This window comes from Mirounga angustirostris, unplaced genomic scaffold (genome assembly GCF_029215605.1).
Source record: "Mirounga angustirostris isolate CCGP_5_RB_7025 unplaced genomic scaffold, mMirAng1.0.hap1 SCAF_11, whole genome shotgun sequence".
NCBI lineage: Eukaryota > Metazoa > Chordata > Mammalia > Carnivora > Phocidae > Mirounga > Mirounga angustirostris.
The window spans coordinates 111,849,007-111,868,514 of NW_026991719.1; the positions used below are offsets into that span (position 1 = coordinate 111,849,007).

General features: G+C 43.6%; 1 protein-coding gene across 3 annotated transcripts; it reads left to right on the forward strand.

Moving 5' to 3' along the window:
• The first annotated feature begins 1,751 nt into the window (after positions 1-1,751).
• Positions 1,752-19,188, forward strand: HTATSF1 (HIV-1 Tat specific factor 1). Of its 3 annotated transcripts, XM_045883161.1 has the most exons (10): positions 1,752-1,988; positions 2,193-2,450; positions 4,176-4,356; positions 5,006-5,053; positions 5,859-6,013; positions 8,380-8,543; positions 9,478-9,577; positions 14,997-15,086; positions 16,189-16,326; positions 16,919-19,188. In XM_045883161.1, exons 2-10 carry the CDS (start codon positions 2,265-2,267, stop codon positions 18,158-18,160), a joined length of 2,304 nt encoding a protein of 767 aa, XP_045739117.1. In that variant the 5' UTR covers positions 1,752-1,988; positions 2,193-2,264; the 3' UTR covers positions 18,161-19,188. The 3 variants fall into 3 exon arrangements, with proteins under 3 accessions (XP_045739117.1, XP_045739135.1, XP_045739126.1); XM_045883179.3 differs by lacking the exon at positions 14,997-15,086 and having other exon boundaries at positions 1,764-1,988; XM_045883170.2 differs by lacking the exon at positions 1,752-1,988 and having other exon boundaries at positions 2,125-2,450.
• The last annotated feature ends 320 nt before the right edge of the window (positions 19,189-19,508 follow it).

Sequence of the window (19,508 nt, forward strand, 5' to 3'; positions counted from 1 at the left end):
CCTCTGTGCCACTCTAACCATGTCCCTGCGCATTCCATGCTCACTCCTGTCCCTGGGAAACGTGCTTTATTGGCTCATATAGCCCAATTCAGTCTAGAATGCAGGGCTACCCTATCAGGTCACCTCACAGGCCTCTGGGCAGCCCGTGGGCCGCGGTGGCTGGGTCACATGGGACCCAGGCATAAGGAACCTTTTTGGCCACCTGTTCAGAGGGGCCTGTGGATACAGCAGGCATTCAGTGGGTCACGTGCAGCAGTCGGGCTGTGTAGCATATTACCACCTATTCTGTGAACTCACCCAGGAATGAAATGGGAGCCCAAGAACACATTGCTGAAAACAGCTGTACACTATTTTGGGATCCAGGAAGAAATTCTTAGCAATGCTTAAATAAGCGAGCCTAACAAAACTCATGTTATCGATATCATAAAAATGCACGCGAGTTCAGTTCTCTGATAGCCTGCAACAGAACAAGAACTTCACGAAAAAGAAACGTAATTGAAAAAAACCAAAAAACAAAACTCAAACCCAAGCTACTATTTAAAAATCACTGTTAGGGTTGAAACCATATTCTCACAGCTGGTATTTGGGGAGTTAAGATTTTCTAGAGCCCGTAGGCAACTGCTATATTTAGAAGCAAAAGGTCACTGGAATAGCAGAATTTCTTCTGGTAAGTTTTTCCCCACCCTCAAGTCTGGTTTAAATTTAAAATTTTACCTTTATACCTAATGGGTTTACTATTGTTATTTTTAAAGGAATTAACAAAAACTTTTAAGCGGTTCCTTTTGGTGCAACAAGTATTGGTAAGAATCATCTACATAAACAAGTGTGTCTCCCTTGAGCTGTGCCTGTCTTGTTGACTGCTGGCTCGCCAGAGCCTTGCACAGTCCCTGGCACTTGGTTGCTCAATAAGTATCTGCCCGATTAAAAAAAAAAAAATACAGACCTCTTTATTTTCTACCATAAATATGTAATTTGGGGAAAAGCTGTGTAGAAGAAAAATATTCTGTGCTTTTCTAAAAGAAAGACAAAAAACCCGAAGTTACTGGGCCAGTAAAGGTGGTGTTTATACTTGGATGTTTTAAGTTTCTGGTTTGGAGGTTGAGCACCTCTGAATCATGGTGTACCAGAGAAAGGCAACTGCTGCCCCGCCCCCCCCCACGCCTTTCCAGAGTGGATCTCCAGCCTGGGAAGGTATCAGAGAGATAAAGGAGGGGCCTGAGGCTGGGAAAAGAAGGTTGGTCCCCACCCATCGTTCGTTCGTTCATTCATTCACTCACTCACTCACTCACTCACTCACTCACTCACTCCGCACTAGACACCACACCCTGTGCTCGGAGCTTAGGCCAAGAGGATGAACAAGAGCCGGCGCCGATCCTCGGGAAATCATAAAGAAACAAGCCAAAGTCGCGTTTCCCATGCGGAACCGGGAAAGGAGGCCCAGCTTTTTCTCGGCAACACAAACCCATCCCGCCCGCCCCATCCGCTCCCCCAAGATGGCGCCCGCCGAGTGGGAACATTCCCACGCCCCCGGCTGCCGGCTGCCGCCTGCCGCAGCCCCCGCGGAACCCAAGGTCCCCAGGCGCCGCGGGCCCCGCGCACCCCGCCCCGTCCCGCCCAGGAGGCCCGGGTGGGCAGCGGCGCGTGACAGCGGCGCGCGATAGCAGCGCGCCCCCCCCCGACGCCCCGCCCATAGGACCCCGCACCGCCCGCCCGCCCTCCCGCCAGGCCGCGTCGGCGCTTGTTGACGCCACTGGAGGCGTGTCGGCGCGACCAGCGACGTCGCGACGTGCCGACAATGGCGACTGCGTCAGCCTGAGCGGGCCTCAGTTTTCCAGCAATCTCCTGACGTTGCCGCGAGGGCCGTGGGGGCCGCGGGAGCCGCGGGGGCTGCAGGCGTCTCAAACCCGGTCGGCGGCGGCGGCGCGCGTGCGCGCTCCCGCCACGCCCTGGCTCGAGCAGCTGCGCTGAAGCCCGGTGGAGCCAGCCAGGTGGGCGGCGGCGCGGCCGGGCTGCAAGCTGGGGCGCGCGCGGGTGCGGGCGCGCGCGCGCGCGGCAGGAGGGCGGGCGGAGCGGGGGGCGGCGCGGGCGCCGGGCGGCCCCGACCTCCCGGGGGCTGCTGGGGCGCCGCGGGGAGGCGTGCCGGGGGGCGGCGGGGCGCGGGCCGACTGCGGCTGACCTCCCTTTCTCTGTAGTCTCCGGCTGCATCTCGGCCTCTTTGCTCCTATTTGCTCGCGCGGACCCTGTCCCTTGCCTAAGTCGGCAACATGAGCGGCAACAACTTGGATGGGAACGACGAGTTTGATGAGCAGTTGCGAATGCAAGAATTGTACGGCGACGCCAAGGACGGCGACACCCAGCAGGATCCCAGTGGAGAACCCGATTCTTTCGGGCAGCAGCCGGCTGACACCCCGTACGAGTGGGACCTGGACAAGAAGGCTTGGTTCCCCAAGGTAGGAGAGTGGCGCGGGCGCCACTGCAGAGCGGGCCCGCCTGGCCAGCCTCGCGAGGCGCCCCTTTTCCGTTTTCTTTGCTGAGGTCCTGAGTTAGAGCCCCATGGATAGTGACGTTTCTTTTTGTTGTTTCTGTTGCAGATCCGATGTGTAGAGAAACATAAATCTTTACGGAGATGTCTTAAATGTAATTTAATTCTGAAGTCTTGTCTATGCCTTATTAATTTTGTCTGTGAAGGTCACAGTTGGTTATTGCATTGATGACTGCTTTTTATTGCAAAGAGGAAAAACACCAGGAGCAAATTTAGTAGCTGTTAATCTCAGATAGCCAACCTCACTTATCCTAGGAATTCTGATACTTGTTTAGCTTATATACTTTGTGCAAAAGGCAGCTTCTCTGTTTGAAAAAGAGTAGCCATGTGTATCTCTTTACGGATTGAACTTTGTCTTGCACCTCTCTTTCCTATCCAATTTTGTCCCTGGGCATGTGTGTTTGAACCATATAACCACAGGCACAGAATATGGCGTGGAAAAGATCTATGTATATTTGTTTAGAGTGCTTGGAAATTGTTAACTATTTTATTCCAGCTTGAAAGTAGCGTAACCGGTGTTAACTTGGTTCTGTAAACTTTTTGGTAAAAGTACCCTGTTAATCAAAGTCTCATGTGGGTGGGAAAAGATACTAGTAGCACACTAATCGACTCGCAAGCTGGTAATATAAACCATGTCTCCATTGCGTAATTCGACTGTTACCTTTAAAAATTATTTATTTCAACTTTTTTATTTTCCATTTTGTATTTGTGTGTATGCCCCACTCCGTCCACATTGTTAAATTTATTATTTTGCTTGTACTGGTCGTGCCAGCTCCAGAGCAGATTTGGTTTCTGAGGACTTTTAACAACAGTCTGATAATGGATTCATTTGTGACGCTTATCTTTTTATGCTATGGAAGCCCATACCTCTTGAAACTTTTGAGTTTAAAATTTTCCCCACTCCTGGGTGTGTGTAACATTGACCAGAATAAAGGAAGAACTCCCGTTTCTTTCATTGTGCAACTGTGCTTTTCCCCCCCCCCCCCTAAAAGCGGGGAATATAGATGTGAGTTGAATTTGTTCTTAGTTTCTTCTGACACTAAATGATAGTGTGATTTAACTAGTGATGGAGGTAAAATAAGCATTTAGTTTTACAGTTGTTAGCCCTATTCTCTATATACCAAATCAGTTCCATTCTGCGTGCTCTCTGCATACAGATACTCAAATATTTAGTGTGTGTATACTTTTGTGTATCTCTATAGCAAAAGAAAAATTGGTTCTGGTGTTAGATTATTAGTTGACTGTTGGTTTTTGTTCTGTTTTATTGTTATCTGACATCCTTTGTTGTATGTACTTGTAGCCTTAGTCGAGTAGACTGTAGAGAGGTAGCGATTTATAAATGAAACAACTAGAAAACTCGCCAACATCACTTAAAATGCCAGTAGTATCTTAGAATTTTGTGTTTGATAACCCAAATACCCATGTCTTTTTTTTTTTAATCATTTTATGCACATTTTCTGTGTAGGGTGACTGTTGTTGCATTTACACTATTTACTACAACCGTTATCTGCAGAAACACTTCTGTGTTCCATTGTATAACCAAATATGCTGAAATTGAACACAGTGTAAACTCTTTATGGGAAGAAATCAGTTTTGAATTTCTATATGTGTGTGTGCTGAATTTTTTGTTTAGATCACTGAAGATTTCATTGCTACATATCAGGCCAATTATGGCTTTTCTAATGATGGGGCATCTAGCTCTACTGCAAACGTACAAGAAGTCAGTGCTAGGACTGCAGAAGAACCTCCGCAAAGAAAAACCCCTGAACCCAGTGATCCCAAAAAGAGGGGAGAAAAGAGAAAGGCCGAATCAGGCAAGTGGATTTAGCTTGCAAAACATGAATGTAAAAATTTTAAATGTTAGTGTGTGTGTATATGGTTACTATTTGGAGAATTACAATAGTTTTGAAGGAATCATAAGATGAGGGGCTTTTTAAATTATTATTTGGGTTCATATGTTGGCTCCCGCACTAATTTGTGGGCATTGGGTAGGCTGTTTCAATTCTGTGCCTCAGTTTCTTCCTTTGCAAAATAGAGCTATTATCAAAAGTTCTGTTTGTAAGGTAATTTTCTTACAGGTTTTTGAGTTTAATTAAATTGAACTCAAGGCAGTTTTGCCTCTGCTTGGCCATGTCTAACACAGTAGATTGGAGTCAGAGGCAACTTATGCATGCAGGGCCTAAAGACAGTGCAAGGATGAGTTTTTTTTTTAAGGTAGTTGCAGAATCATAAAGAACCAAGATAACTAGCTCTCCTTTTTTAGATAAGGCTCTGAAACTAATTAAGTGTCCAAAGATCCGAATACTTTGAAAGCTGGACAGTGATTTGAGTTAGTCTCTCTTGTTCTAAGGGTAAGAAAAGAGTCCTGGAAGTTTCAAGAAACTGGTACATTGTCAAGATTTCATAATGGGACTCTTACCTTTTCTTGCATGTGTTTTTTTTTTTTTTAATTTTGATTTTTAGGATGGTTTCACGTTGAAGAAGACAGAAATACAAATGTATATGTGTCTGGTACGTATACTCTCTTATTTTTATTTATTTGTTTGTTTATTTTAAGTAGGCTCCACAGCCAACGTGGGGCTTGAACTCCCCACCCTGAGATCAAGAGTTGCACTCTGCCAACTGAGCCAGGCAGGCACGCCCCCACCTCTTAAACAAATTTAGAGTAGAAAATATTTGATTTTGAGGTTTTTCACGAAGTGATTTTTACTTTTCAGCTTCTCTAAAGTCTGTGTTTTATCATTGTGTCATTTTTTTGTTCAGCTATTGACATTTGTAATGGATACATTTTTGTTTACTAACAAAACTAAGAAACATTGTGAGTGTGTAACTTTGTATGCCATCCATTCTGTCTGCTTTAGGTAACTTATGGCAGTTTGCTCCCACAGTGATAAAAGGCTTAAGCAAAGCATGATTTTAATGTATATTTGAATATATTAAAACATGAAATTTCCTCAATTCTATAGGTGTGAGATTTTTTACATATATTTAGAAAATCAAACTTGTGCTCATCTAAATTGTAGATTTCTTTTTTTTTTTAAGATTTTATTTATTTATTTATTTGACGGAGACATAGCGAGAGCAGGAACACGAGCAGGGGGAGTGGGAGAGGGAGAAGCAGGCTTCCCACGGAGCAGGGAGCCGGATGCGGGGCTCGATCCCAGGACCCTGGGATCATGACCTGAGCTGAAGGCAGACACTTAACGACTGAGCCACCCAGGCGCCCCTAAGTTGTAGATTTCTAATTGGTAGAATGCTTAAGTAACCTTCACTGTTACTGTACATGCTTTTATAATTTTCTTCCCTAATGTTACAGGTTTGCCTCCAGACATTACAGTGGATGAATTTATACAGCTCATGTCCAAGTTTGGCATTATTATGAGAGATCCTCAAACGGAAGAATTTAAGGTCAAACTTTACAAAGATAATCAAGGAAATCTTAAAGGAGATGGTCTTTGCTGTTATTTGAAGGTTAGTTAACGTGGTCAAATAAGTTTCTTGTATTTTCATTTTTTAGCTCAAGAACCAGGGCTGTAATTTCATATAGATGATAGCCAAGACTGAGAACTATTCAAAACAGGATATGAGGAAAACTAAAATTTCAGATTGTGCCTGTGTGTATCGCATTGGTGAGGTTATTTACTTGTTGTAGGCAAATATGTTATCAGGCCAAGGTATTATGTAAGTTACATGACTGAAGCGCTTCTTGTGTCTTAAAAGACTTCTCACTGCAGAGATCTCTTGAGGACTCAGAACACATTTTAAAAATCCACAAAGAAAAGAAAGCCGGCAACATTTTATTTACCCACTGGAATGAATTAGACCGGGATTTGGCAAACTCCAGCCCACTGCCTGTTTTTGTAAATACGGCTTTATCGAACCCAGCCACATTCATTCATTCATTCATTTACTCATTTGTCTATGGCTGCTTTTGTGTTTCAGCAGTGGAGTTGAGTGGCTGCAGCACGCACCACGTGGCCCACAAAGCCTAAAATACTTACTAACTGGCCCTTGACAAAAGTTTTCTGAGCCCTGAATTAGACCATAAAGGAGATGGTAGCTATGCTTACTGCTTTGAAATGTATTGTGAATGGGAGAGAAGAGAGATTGTTGCTATTAATAGAAATTTGCAGAACTTTACGTATTCATGGTGCCATCAGTTAATTGCACAGGGAAAGCTCAGTGTCAAAGGCAGTCACCATTTCTGGAACATCTCCCACCTTAGGAGCATGTTTTATGCATTATTGCAGAATACAGAAGAAATGTGCACAGCGATGACGTGTACCTATGTCACGGAAGGTGAAAATAATTACAGAGTAAAATCAAAGTGATTAAACAACAGTACCGGGCGCCTGGGTGGCTCAGTCGGTTAGGCGACTGCCTTCGGCTCAGGTCATGATCCTGGAGTCCCAGGATCGAGTCCCGCGTCGGGCTCCCTGCTCGGCGGGGAGTCTGCTTCATCCTCTGACCCTATCCCCTCTCATGTGTTCTCTCTCTCTCAAGTAAATAAATAAACTCTTTAAAAAAAAAAACAACAGTACCAACACCACAGGTGTGTTGTGAGTGTAAAACGTTTCAGTGAAGTCGGAAAGGGGTAGAGTTAAGCTGACAGCTCTTGGGAAGATACGTTTTGAATCTGGTTCTTGAATGTGAATGGGCCATCCGTGAGAATGGCCGTTATAGGTAGTTATGAATTTTCAAATACAAGGAGATTGGAGAGTTTTACAAGTTCTTCAAGGGTTATTAAAAAATCTGTGAACAGATTCTTAGGGAGTTTGATTGGATTTTCTAATTTGTTAAAAGAGAAAAGTGGGGTTTTGAGTAACTTGATAAAAAGTGCAAGATTGGCCAACCAGTAAATCAAGTTCCAAAAAAATATAATTAAGGGGCTCCTGGGTGGCTCAGTCAGTTAAGCATCTGACCCTTGGTTTCGGATCAGGTCATGATCTCAGGGTTGTGAGATGGGGCCCCGCATCGGGCTCTATGCTCAGTGTGGAGTCCTCCCTCTCCCTCCCCCTCTACTCCTCCTCCTCCTCTGTTCTCCTCCGCTGCTCCTCCTCCCCCCCACTCATGCTCACATGCTCGAGTGCACACGCGCTCTCTCTCTAAATAAAATCTTTTAAAAATATATAATTGTTCTAAGATCCATATTTGATTGTGCAGCTAAGTTCAGTTATTTTTTGTTTTCCTCAGGTTCTCAGATCTTTGACTCTGCATAGGGCTGACAACTGCCCTCTTTGTGTAGAACCCAGAATCCACAGATGTATTTAATGTACAAGTCGTGAGATAATCATCTTCACACTATATCACAGACCTACATTTTAATTGGTGAACAAAAAAATTAAAGGCTGGCTATGCTATTCCCAGTTCCTCGAGTCATCTAGTCTTTTGAGTAGGAATACTTTAGAATTTTAAACTGGAATGTACCTTAGAAGTCACACAAGTCCATTTGCCTCGTTGAGAAATTGAGACTCCAAGAGGCAATACTACTATTCCAATAATAATGTAATCTATTGAGCACCTACTGTATGCCAGTCTCTATCCTTTATGTGCATTCTTTCATTTGATTTTGTCAAGAACCCTGCAAAGAAGGCATTTCTCTTCCCATTTTACAGATGAAGAAATTGAATAACTTGCCCAAGTTCACAAAGCTGGTTGAGGACAGCTGTGTCTAGAGTGCAGGTTTCCTGATAAGGCAGCCTAGAGTTCTTTATCTCAAAGGAGGTAGTTATGATGAAATCTTTATTGTATGTATAGTCATCGTTCGTCTAAAAAAACCTCCCAAAGTTTCATTTCAGCATGTAAATTCCTGACTGTCTCATTTTACCTTTATAAAGAGGGAATCTGTGGATCTTGCGTTAAAACTCTTGGATGAAGATGAAATTAGAGGCTACAAATTACATGTTGAAGTGGCAAAGTTTCAACTGAAGGGGGAATATGATGCCTCAAAGAAGAAGAAGAAGTGCAAAGACTACAAGAAAAAGCTGTCTCTGCAACAGAAGTTTGTGTTGTTTTTCCCTTTTTGAAAGATTTCGTATAAATATCCTAGAGTGTGTTTTGGGATAGCCCCCTAGTTTTGTTCCATCAAATGTACGTATAAATTGTTTTCAAAGAATTTCGTTAGATCATCAGAAACCTTCATCAATCTGCACCGTAGGATGATCTGCCAGTGGCAGTGTTTTTCTTTTCTGGAGTGTGTATTTGTAATATAACATGGGCTTCAGTGAGATGAGAAGGCCATCTCTTTGGAAGGAGTTGAACAGCAGATTAAATAAAATAGTTTAGGCTTGTATACCAGAGCCGTTAGTTCATTTTTGATGTGAATTGACGTCAGCTACACGGGGAGCTAAAGCGTTAAGTACTTTTTTTATCAGAGTGAGTTGTAATAACGTTTCTAACACTGTGCTCAAACCAGTGATACAGTGATCATAAAAGAGTTGAATTGTGATGTCCTATAGTTTTTACAGGAATAGTTAGACTAGATACCTACCAATTTCATGTAGACACCTAGCAATAAAATTTAAGATTGTGTAACAGTAGTTTTACATATTTCAATGCAATTTGTTCTTTGTGATCATAAAATGCCTAAAAACCAATACAATTTGAACTTACTTTTTGCCCTCAAAGTGTAGTTGTACATACCAGATAGTCATAAATACTGAATAACTGGCACTTTACGGGAGTCTCACTGGAATGTTTGTAACCAGACCGCAGTTCTGAAAAAAGATCCATTCTGGGGATTTCAGACACGGGGTCTGTCTTTCACCCACCCAGTAACGTTACTACTTCCGAAAGTCTCCCAGTGGGTACTGTGACTAAACTAGATAATTAGTATCATTAAGTACCTGACAGAGGATGATTGTAACAACTCCTTTTCTCCTCTCCCACAAGTATGAAACAAAATTCAGTCTCTTGTTCCTGTTTTATCGCATTAGGCAGTTGGACTGGAGACCTGAGAGACGAGCCGGCCCATCCCGAATGCGCCACGAGCGAGTTGTCATCATCAAAAATATGTTCCATCCGATGGATTTTGAGGTAGGAGGTGATATTCCCGCTGATGGAAACGTTGATGTGCTTTCTTTCAAGGGAGCCCAAAGCTTGCCTCGCCTCGTGTTTTCTCCTGTCACATCCTACACATCCACGTAGCTGGCAAGGTAGGAGAATAGAGCTAAGTAAGAGTCCATCGAAGCGTTTGGATTTTCCCGTGTTTAGCCCAGGGTTCTTGTTGTTCCCTAGGGAACACTGTTAACACCCACACCGTGGCCGCAAACGGCAGCTACTTGAAGAAATCATTAAAAATATAATCACTGAACGATTTCTGGGCACTGCTTGTGGATTCTGAGTGCATTTCCACAAGAATGGGCTGGTTTCGGTGGGGAGTCATTTCACACTTGCAAATGAGAACTTCATTTTGGTGCTACAGACCTGATCCTTAAAAAAAAAAACCCAGGTTCAAGAAATACAGCTCCCAATGTTTAATTGGTGACGGTAGCTTTTCGAGATCTGACTTGCACACAGTGCCTTCGTGGCTATTGGGAGGACTTTATAATACTTACTGTCCATGTTAAAAATCTAAGAACATCAAGTAAAAGTGACTAGAGGACGAAGAGCTGGAGAGGTGCGAGAGGCGTACGAGGCCTAGACCACTGCCACAGCACCTTGTATTGCCTCCTGCCTCTTGTTCTTGTCGGTCTTTCCCACAGACCCATGGCAGCATTTTTGGAAGAACAAGGCTTTATTCTCTGCCTGGAATCTGAAATTAATGATCACCAGCTACACAGGAGATAGAGAAAGGCAACAAGTAACCATAAAGATAACAAGTTACATGAGAAAAAAAAATGTACTGTACAACTCCAGGTTTATAAGTGATCTAGTTGCACCTGAAGCCCCTCTTACTCCTTCTGTGCATTGAAACAGTGAGAACAGCAGTTTCATTGTAGCCCCTTTGGAGAGGACCCCAGAGTGATCTGTGGAGCTCCGTCCCAGACAATAGTGATGTGATAAGGGTTCACGGTGCACCGTGGGGTCTGTGTATCTTTTGAGGTCAATTTTGAGAGATACATGTGGTCAATTTGTAACATCTGATGTCTCTTCTGAGTAGAATTCTGAAGAATCTTAAAACACTTTTTGAAACATTCTTCCTGCCAGGTAGGGATTTGAAAGGAATACATAGCTGGATCAGGGTATCTGGCCTACTAGGTACAACTCCAGATTTCTTACAGTTCATCTCCTTTTATCCCCCATGTAAATAACGGGCTTTTTAAAATTACATGACCTGTGAATGTCTATGACCTGACATCCTTGATGCACGCATTTCATACTTGTAACGCTTGAATGTGAATATTAATGCAAACTTAATTCAAATTACCTGGAACCTCGGTAAGTAGAAGCCTGTTGTGTAATTGCATATGTGTTTGTGTTTTGCCCCCTGCTTTGCTCACTGACCACCTAATTTGAATCTGGCGATCACACTGTGCAGACTTCATTTTTCCGAGCTTAATGACTATCCTTTCCTCCAGAACGCCACATTTACTTGATTTTGACCCCTACGAATTCCCTCCCGTGGATCATTTTAAGGACAGAAGGTTCATGCTTATAAATTCTCTGTTCTTTTTTCAAACGCTCTTACTGGTTTAGTGTAAACTTTACTTTGGAGTTATAGAGGCTTTAAATTACCCTGTTTAGCCAAAGTCCTCTTAGACTTCCATTTTCTTTTATACCAGTTTGAAAAACTGTTCATAACGTTTATTATTATCCGAAATAATCGGATCTCCTCTACTAGAATGTGAGCTCCGTGAGAGCCAGGAGCTCCCTCGTTTGCTCTTATATTCCCAGTGGTTAGAATTCTGCCTGGCATACAGTAGACTCTCAATATGTATTTATTTTACAGACCCTCAATATTTATATGAAGAAAAAGTGAAAGAATGATTGAATGAGAGTCCTGTTACAAGGCAGAGTCCTTTGCTTCACTCCGCGGATAACACGTTTTCTCTTGAGCATCTTTGCAAATGAAGGAAAGTGTTCTTTTCAGAAGCTGAGAGGACAGGGATGGGCTTCAGAGCTTATGGCCGGAGAAACCCCCGGGTGCTGTCCTTGTTCGCCTGTCAGACAGAGGGATCTCGTTATGTGTTTGGGGTTTTTTTTTAAGATTTATTTATTTACTTTAGAAGAGCGAGCGTGCGCAGGGGGGTGGGGGGTGGGGGGGGAGGGCAGAGGGAGAGGGAGAAAGGGAAAGAACTTAGCTGTTGTTCCGGGTCTCTGTGGGCCTGAACTTCAAAGTGTGTCAGTATGAATCTGTCCACCATAGTAGACTATCTAGTAGGGTAGACTGCAGCCACATGGGGTTATTTAACTGAAATGAAAGAAAACTAAAAATGGAATTCCTTAGTCGTACCAGCCCTCTGTATTGGATAATGCAGATACTCATTTGTCACCACAGCAAGTCCTGTTGGGCACCGCTGGTGTATACGCTATATGACTCGTCACCAAGGTGTGCAGCCAGAAAACGTGCTGTTGGACGTTTTGGGGGAGTGTTTGATTTGACGAAAGATTCCATGTGAATCGAAAGAATAGTCATCAGCATTGAGCTTTGTAGTGGAAAACAAAAACTGAATTGTCAGGTTCCCCAGGGTGTCAGAAAGAAACCAGATTTTGGGGGTGGGGGGTGGAATATATTTTTACTCCACAAACAGTTGACCCGTGTGAGAAGCAAAATACCTAAAAGAACTCTTTGGTGTCAGGGTGAACAATGCGAAGGCTAATATTGTTAATGTAACTTCAGAGGGTTTTCAGTATTTAATTCAAAGCCTTATTTAAAAAGGCATGCCTGGGGGCACCTGGCTGGCTCGGGCAGCAGAGTGTATGACTCTTGATCTCGGGGTTGTGGGTTCGAGCCCTACGTGGGGTATAGAGATTACTATTAAAAAAAAAATCAATAAACTTTACAAAATAAGTAAATAAAAGTGCATGCCTGGCCAGTTTGAATACTAGGAGGTGAAGAACCAGGACTGTCTTGCAAAGGTAGGCTTCTCATTCTGTCCACCAGCACTGGCCAACAGAAAGCGAATGTGAGCCACACGGGTAGTTTAAGTTTTTCTGGGAGCCACAGTTAAACTAGAACCCGAAATAGGGGAAATTAATTTTAATAATGAACTTTAACCCAACAGATCCAAAATAGTTTTAATTTCAGCGTGTGATATAAAAACATTAACGAGTTACGTTGTTCCCCCCCCCCACTTTGGTACTAAATCTTCAAAATCTGGTGTTCATGTCACACCTGGAACACACCTCAATTGGGACTAGCCACATTTTAAGTGCTCAGTGGCCACATGCGGTTAGTGGCCACCGTCGTGGCCAGTGTAGGTTTAGATTGGAAAGGAGTGAGAAATACGGTTTATTTCCTTCTGGGAAAGCAGAACACCACCCCGAAAAAGAAATGAGGAGTATTGAGCAGGAGGTTTCAGTGCATCTGTCTGATTTTCATCTCAAGTCTATCGCTTGCCAAGTGTTGTGGTGAGCAATTTTCCATTCTTAGCTATGTTAAAGAGTTTTCCTAGAGGAGGGGATTGTTATTGTTAAGCCTCAGGCTACTAAACAGCAGTGAGGCTATATTAGTTTTTCAAGTTGGTATAAATGAAAACGGAAGTGTAGGAAGATTTTGGCTAAAATCTGATATGCTTGTAGGAATAACACTGAGACTTTGCTATAGAAATGAAGAGAGTGGTGCCCCCGCCCCACAGTGGAGTCACACTTAAATTTGTTAAATATTTTGAAACACTTTTGTATGTTTTTACTATAATCCTGATTTCCCTTGGTGAATAAAGTTAAGGTATTGGGAATTGTTTTTCTAACTGTGAAAAGGCTTTTTATTGGCTATTCACCATGTGGAAACACCTGTGCTGGGTTCTGTGCGGCAGACGAAACATTCAGACCAGATTCCTGCCTTCGGAAAGCACACAGTCTGATAGGAGCCGACCACACACACACACACACGCATGCACACGCGCACACACACACCCCTCAAGGCCACCATGTGCCTTTTATGCTCTGGTTCCCATTCCTCTCAGGGCTGACAAATCTATATAAAACAAACAGCATCTTCTCCAAAATGAGCTTTTATAAGTGGGGGCAATCCAGCTGTACTTTTAGAAGGCTCAGATTTATAGGATATTCTTTTATTTTAAATTTGATGTCAGTAACTGCCTTGCCTACCAGCTCTTTATTTTTGCTTTTTGAGAGAACTTTAGGAGGGAAAAGGCACTTTTTTTTTGTTCTTTGCAGTTCTTCTTTAGTTGGTGAGGAAAATAAAAACCCGTGAGCAAGGTGAAGTTAAGTGTTTCCTAAAAAGCGTAAGTCTACTTTAGTAGAAGTTCATCTATAGGATGTTTTGTTTATATGTGTATGTAGTTGAAATTCAAGTTGATAATGTAACATTTGATGAGCCCCTTTCATACACTGGGACTTGGGGAAAGATTTGTTAATCCCTACAGGTAATCTTACACCCTTTTGTTGTGGGGTGGAGAGGCCCCCCGCCCCCGCACTCAAGACCACCAGAAGCAGCAACACTTGAGTGCCCTTAATAGACTCACAGTTGCAAGAAAGCAACAGCTAAGGATGTACTTTTTTTTTTTAAGATTTTATTTCTTTATTTGAGAGAGAGAGAGCACACAAGTGGGGATGGGAGGTGGAGTGGGGTAGGGACAGAGGGAGAGGGAGAAGCAGACTCCCTGCTGGGCAGGGAGCCCGATGCGGGGCTCCATCCCAGGACCCCGAGATCATGACCCGAGCCGAAGGCAGACGCTTCACCCACTGAGCCACCCAGGCGCCCCGAGAATGTATTTTATTGTGTGCTTCTTAGCAGCTCTTTTATTTGTGTGGTTCTGTTGCAGTGTGGTAGGAGACAAGATGAACAGGAATCCTTAAAAGGGAGGTTTACCCTGTGAGTTAAAATAGAATCTTGGAGGCACAAAGAACTATCTTAGTCACTGAAAGGGATATGTCGCTCCCCATTACAGCATTTCTGTAAATGGGAATCTATGCAAAACCCAAAGCAGAGGGCTCTGGTCACTACAGTCAGGATGCCCGTGCAGAACAGAGGAATTAGCAGTGTCTGACTTCCGGTGTGCCAGAGGACCTTTCCTGCCCTTCCAACTGCTGTGCTTTGGGATTTCCAGCCCCCCCTTCGCTGCCCCCTCCCCGCTGCCCCAGCGCGGTCCCGCTGCTGCCTGCCATGCTTAGCCATTTCCTCCAGCTGGGGTAGCAGCTGCAGCCTTGCTAGTCCAACGTCCTTTGGTTTTGACTTTTTAAAATTCTGTAGACTGCAGACAAGAGTAACTACTTTTAAGTAAAACCTTTTTCTGTACGTTGGTTTGTTGTCAAAGCAAGAAATTTGATTTCTCAGGGTTTGTGTTTAAAGAAGGGGGCAGATCTGTTTTAATCGTGTGTATGTTTGCAGGATGACCCATTGGTGCTGAATGAAATCAGAGAAGACCTTCGAGTAGAGTGTTCAAAGTTTGGACAAATTAGGAAGCTCCTTCTCTTTGATGTAAGTTTGTGGCTTAGACAAATGATCCCTAAAGCAATTGTTCTTTCCATTTGATAAGTCATTCCCAGATGGCCGTATGTCCCAAATTTTGGATTCATGTTTTTGTATGGTAGGTCTGCTATCTTGTGGTAGTCATCTGTTAGCAATAATTAGATGAACGTGGATCGGCAGTCAGGGCTTTGGTGGACTTGGTATGCCTTGGTGATTTCCCTTTATTATCACTCTGGAGTATACAATCAGATGAAAGGAAGTACAAGAAAGATGTGTGAGACCTTGTGGTTCCCTGTTTGCCCACCTTTCCCTATCTTCGTGAATTATTCTCCTCCTCCGTGTTTGAAGAAGAACGATCAAGCAAGATATTTTTCTGTATGTTCCCCTTCTTACTCTTTGTACTTCCAAGATCGACACACAATAATTAAAAGAGTCGCCGTTTATTGATTGCATATGAGCTACTTTATATGTTACCTCATTTAATCCTCATGATCGTTTGAGGTAGGTGGATACTATTATACCCATTTTACAGATGAGGAAGCTGGAAGTTTAGAGATTGAGCGAGCTCCTTGCTCAAGGTCATTCAGCTGTTAAGTGGCAGAGCCAGAATTTAATCCCAGGGCTATTTGACTTGGGAGTCCACACTCATTAACAACTATACCATCTTGCCTCTCTTTAGACGGTGTTGTCAGCAGAAACATTTCCAAGGACATCGTGCTTGGTTCTTGATAGACAAGATTAAGCTAAAGAAGCAGCTAGCTTTGGGGCGCCTGGGTGGCTCAGTTGGTTAAGCGACTGCCTTCTGCTTGGGTCATGATCGTGGGGTCCTGGGATCAAGCTCTGCATCAGGCTCCCTGCTCAGCGGGGTGTCTGCTTCTCCCTCTGCCCCCCCCCCCCGCTCGTGCGCTCTCTCGCTATCTCTCTCAAATAAATAAAATCTTTAAAAAACAAGAAGCAGCTAGCTTCAAGGGGTAAAAAGGAAGAATTGCTTCTTACATAAAACCTTGAAGCTTAAATCATCAGAAAGAATACTACTGCATACCTCTTTTGTCAAAGTGTATGTTTTATTTTTAGTTTTCTCATTCATTCCTTCTTTTTCTTCCCTTTCTAGAGACACCCAGATGGTGTGGCTTCTGTGTCCTTCAGGGATCCAGAGGAAGCTGATTATTGTATTCAGACTCTCGATGGAAGGTGGTTTGGTGGCCGTCAAATCACTGCCCAGGCGTGGGATGGAACTACAGATTATCAGGTAAATTCTGCAGCTGTCGAGGGCACATAAATTGTATCATTACCAACAAATACCGATCTAGTGGTCCTTCAAGATGAGTTTCGGGTTCAGTTTAACAATGTAACGATACTTCTTCCAAATAATACTTTGCATTCAGAGCCTAGAAAGAAAAATGTTTTAGTCTTTCGGTTTCTCAGCGTGGAATTTTGAGGCGTGCTCAGAAGAGTGGTAAGTACGGAGAGAGTTCAGATGTTAACTTTTTCACTGATGAAACATTTCAGCAGGACTGTGGTGTTGGGCATTTATTTAAATGATTTTAAGATCCACTCTAGTGGATCGAGATGTAAAGTTTTGAAAACTGAAGCTAGCGAAATGCTCTGATTTCCTGAGAAGAGATGCCTTATGAGATCAGGTACTTGTGTCAAGGGGTATTAATGTCCTCACTTCACGGAGGAGGCAACACAGCCCAGAGAGGGTGAAGTGTTGAGGTGGGTCACACAGCCTGTGAGTGAGGGCTAGAGATTGAAACCCAGGTCCATCGGACTCTCTAACTGAGATTGTTACTTCTTTGTGCCTCAGACTTATTTTAATGGCAATGCCCATTTCTCCACAGGTGGAAGAGACCACAAGAGAAAGGGAGGAACGGCTGAGAGGATGGGAGGCTTTCCTCAATGCTCCCGAGGCCAACAGAGGCCTCCGGCGTTCGAATTCCGTTTGTGCTTTGGAAAGGGCAGGGCCTTCTAGAGTAAGGCATTTTTCAGAGCACCCTAGCACATCTAAAATGAATGCACAAGAAGCCACAAATGAAATGGCATTCGAAGAACCTATCGATGAAAAGAAGTTTGAAAAAACCGAAGATGGGGGAGAATTTGAAGGAGACGCTTCTGAAAAAGATGCCAAAGAGAGTGGCCCCGAGAAGGAGGCTGAAGAAGGCTACCCCCAAAAAGAATCTGAAGAAGGCCGCCTCAAAACAGAGTCTGAGGAAGGCTGCCCCAAAAGAGAGCGTGAAGAAGACTACCCTGAGAGAGAGTCCGGGGAAGGCAGTCCTGAGAAAGAGTTCGAAGAGGGTGGTCCTAAAACAGAGTCTAAAGAGAATGGCCCCGAACGGGAATCCAAAAAGAAGAGGCTCAAAAATGATTATGAAGAGAATGGCCTTGAAAAGGAATCTGACCAAGATGGCCCCAGCAGGGAGTATGAGGAGGACGAGAGCCCCCAAAAGGAGTCTGACGAAGACGACTCGGAAAGGGAATCCGAAGAAGACTGCTCCGAAAAGCAGTTTGACGACGGCTCCGAGAAAGAATTTGAAGAGAACGGCCTCGAGAAGGATTTTGACGAGGACGGCTCCGACAGGGAGTTTGGTGAAAACATTCTCGGGAGGGAGTTTGAAGACAATGACTCTGACAAATCGGAATTTGGAGATAGCAGCTCCGAAAGAGTGTTTGAGGAGGAAGTCTCCGAGAGAGAGTTTGACGAAGAGTCCGATGACAAGGAAGAAGGGGAAGACACATACGAAAAGGTGTTTGATGACGAGTCAGACGACAAAGAGGACGAAGACTACGCAGATGAAAAGGGGCTCGAAGACGCTGACGAGAAGATGTTCGAAGACTCGGATGACAAAGAGGACGAGGAAGAAGGAGTAGAGGTCAAGGAAGATGAAGACGTGGACGAAAAGATGTTCGAAGAGGATGATTCCAACGGGAAGCTGTTCGACGACGAGGATTCCAGTGAGAAGCTGTTTGACGACTCTGACGAGAGAGGGACAGTGAGGGGCGTGGGGAATGTGAAAGATGAAGGGCCCCTCTCCACAGGCAGCAGCTTTGTCCTCAGTAGCGATGACGACGTCGAGGACATTTAGTCCCTTAAACTTGCTTGGTAGGGAGCTTCCTCCATCCGCATTCTGCCCGTGCTCCAGGGTAATTGCTAGTAGTGTTGTTACATGAACGTGTGCCTAGTGGTAGGATGCCAGCAGAATAATGCATTGAAGTTTTCACTGTTACCTGTACTTAATGATTTTAAATCTGTGTTAATTGGCCGGCCGTTCAGGTAAAACTTCATAGTATAATGCAAGTCAGCTGGGTACTTGTCCTTTGTCAGATTTGTTAAACGCATGCAGAATAATATTTTTTAAAGTATTCTGATTGAAGTTTGTGATAATTCAAAAATAAAAATAAGTTGTTAATATGCCGAAACTGAAAAATTGGACTTGCGTTACATTGCATTTTAAATTCTTGCTGTTGCTTTATTCATACTAAAGTGTGTGGTGTTTGTGAGGACTTGATAAAGCTCGTAGGAGTCTTCTTGCTTCCAGCTTCCCTTAGCACTTACATCCCCACTTCCCCTCCCTAACCCAGAACATGTTACTAAACTTACAAAGTAAATAACACTCTGGAGTTTTTCCCTGCCTAGTCCTTGCGAGCTACGTTCATTTGTTTTCTTTTCCACCCTCTTTCCACGAAAACGGACTCTGAGATGTGCGAAAGTGAACTTTCCGAGGTCCATAGCTTCCCTTATTGGAAATACGGAGGAGATTAGAATTCTCCTGTGTACTGTTTGGGCCCCTTGAGAAGCTGATTGAAGTCATGGGACCTTCCCCCAGAAAAATGTATGCACACACTACACAGCTTTTGTGTATATACACTTTTCAGAGGTTCATGGATCCTCTGGAGTTTAAGATCTACTTGTATCATGCGTACTTCGGAATTTTGTTCTAGATTCATGGTGCCTAGTACTGTGCTGAGTTGTGTAGTCCCAATAAAAATTGGAGTCTTTCTTGATTGTGCTTTCCAAATTAAGTATTGGTGAATTGACTTCTGCTGTAGCATTAAGAAGTGACTCTCGTGAATTAGAAGCATTAAAATAAACTGCATTGGTGCTTTTTCATTATACCGTCTGTAAGTGTAATCATTACCCTCTTCAGACAAAAAAAAAAAAAAAAGTTCTTGTACTTCAAGCCAAAGCTGAGAATTTAGTGGTTGATGTCTGGGATTTCTTAAAATCTCGGGATTTTCACCAGAGACAAATCCATAAAAGAGCTACAGAAGGGTAAATATAGGAAAGTTGCAGACCAAACTCAGGTTCCCTTTAAAGGTAAGCCAGAAGCATTTGAACATTCCATTGATTGGAGGATTGGTTTCCTGAGGGACAGGCTGCTGCTTCTCTTCCATACGCAATGCTTGGAACGCATAACTACAACACAGACAAGC

Bases quoted from the DNA above. Each gene is read 5' to 3' on its own strand.
- HTATSF1 (XM_045883161.1), top strand. From the start codon at position 2,265: ATGAGCGGCAACAACTTGGATGGGAACGACGAGTTTGATGAGCAGTTG. The intron at 6,014-8,379 runs GTTAGTTAACGT...ACCTTTATAAAG, and splicing joins GTCTTTGCTGTTATTTGAAG to AGGGAATCTGTGGATCTTGC. The intron at 15,087-16,188 runs GTAAGTTTGTGG...TTCCCTTTCTAG, and splicing joins GGAAGCTCCTTCTCTTTGAT to AGACACCCAGATGGTGTGGC.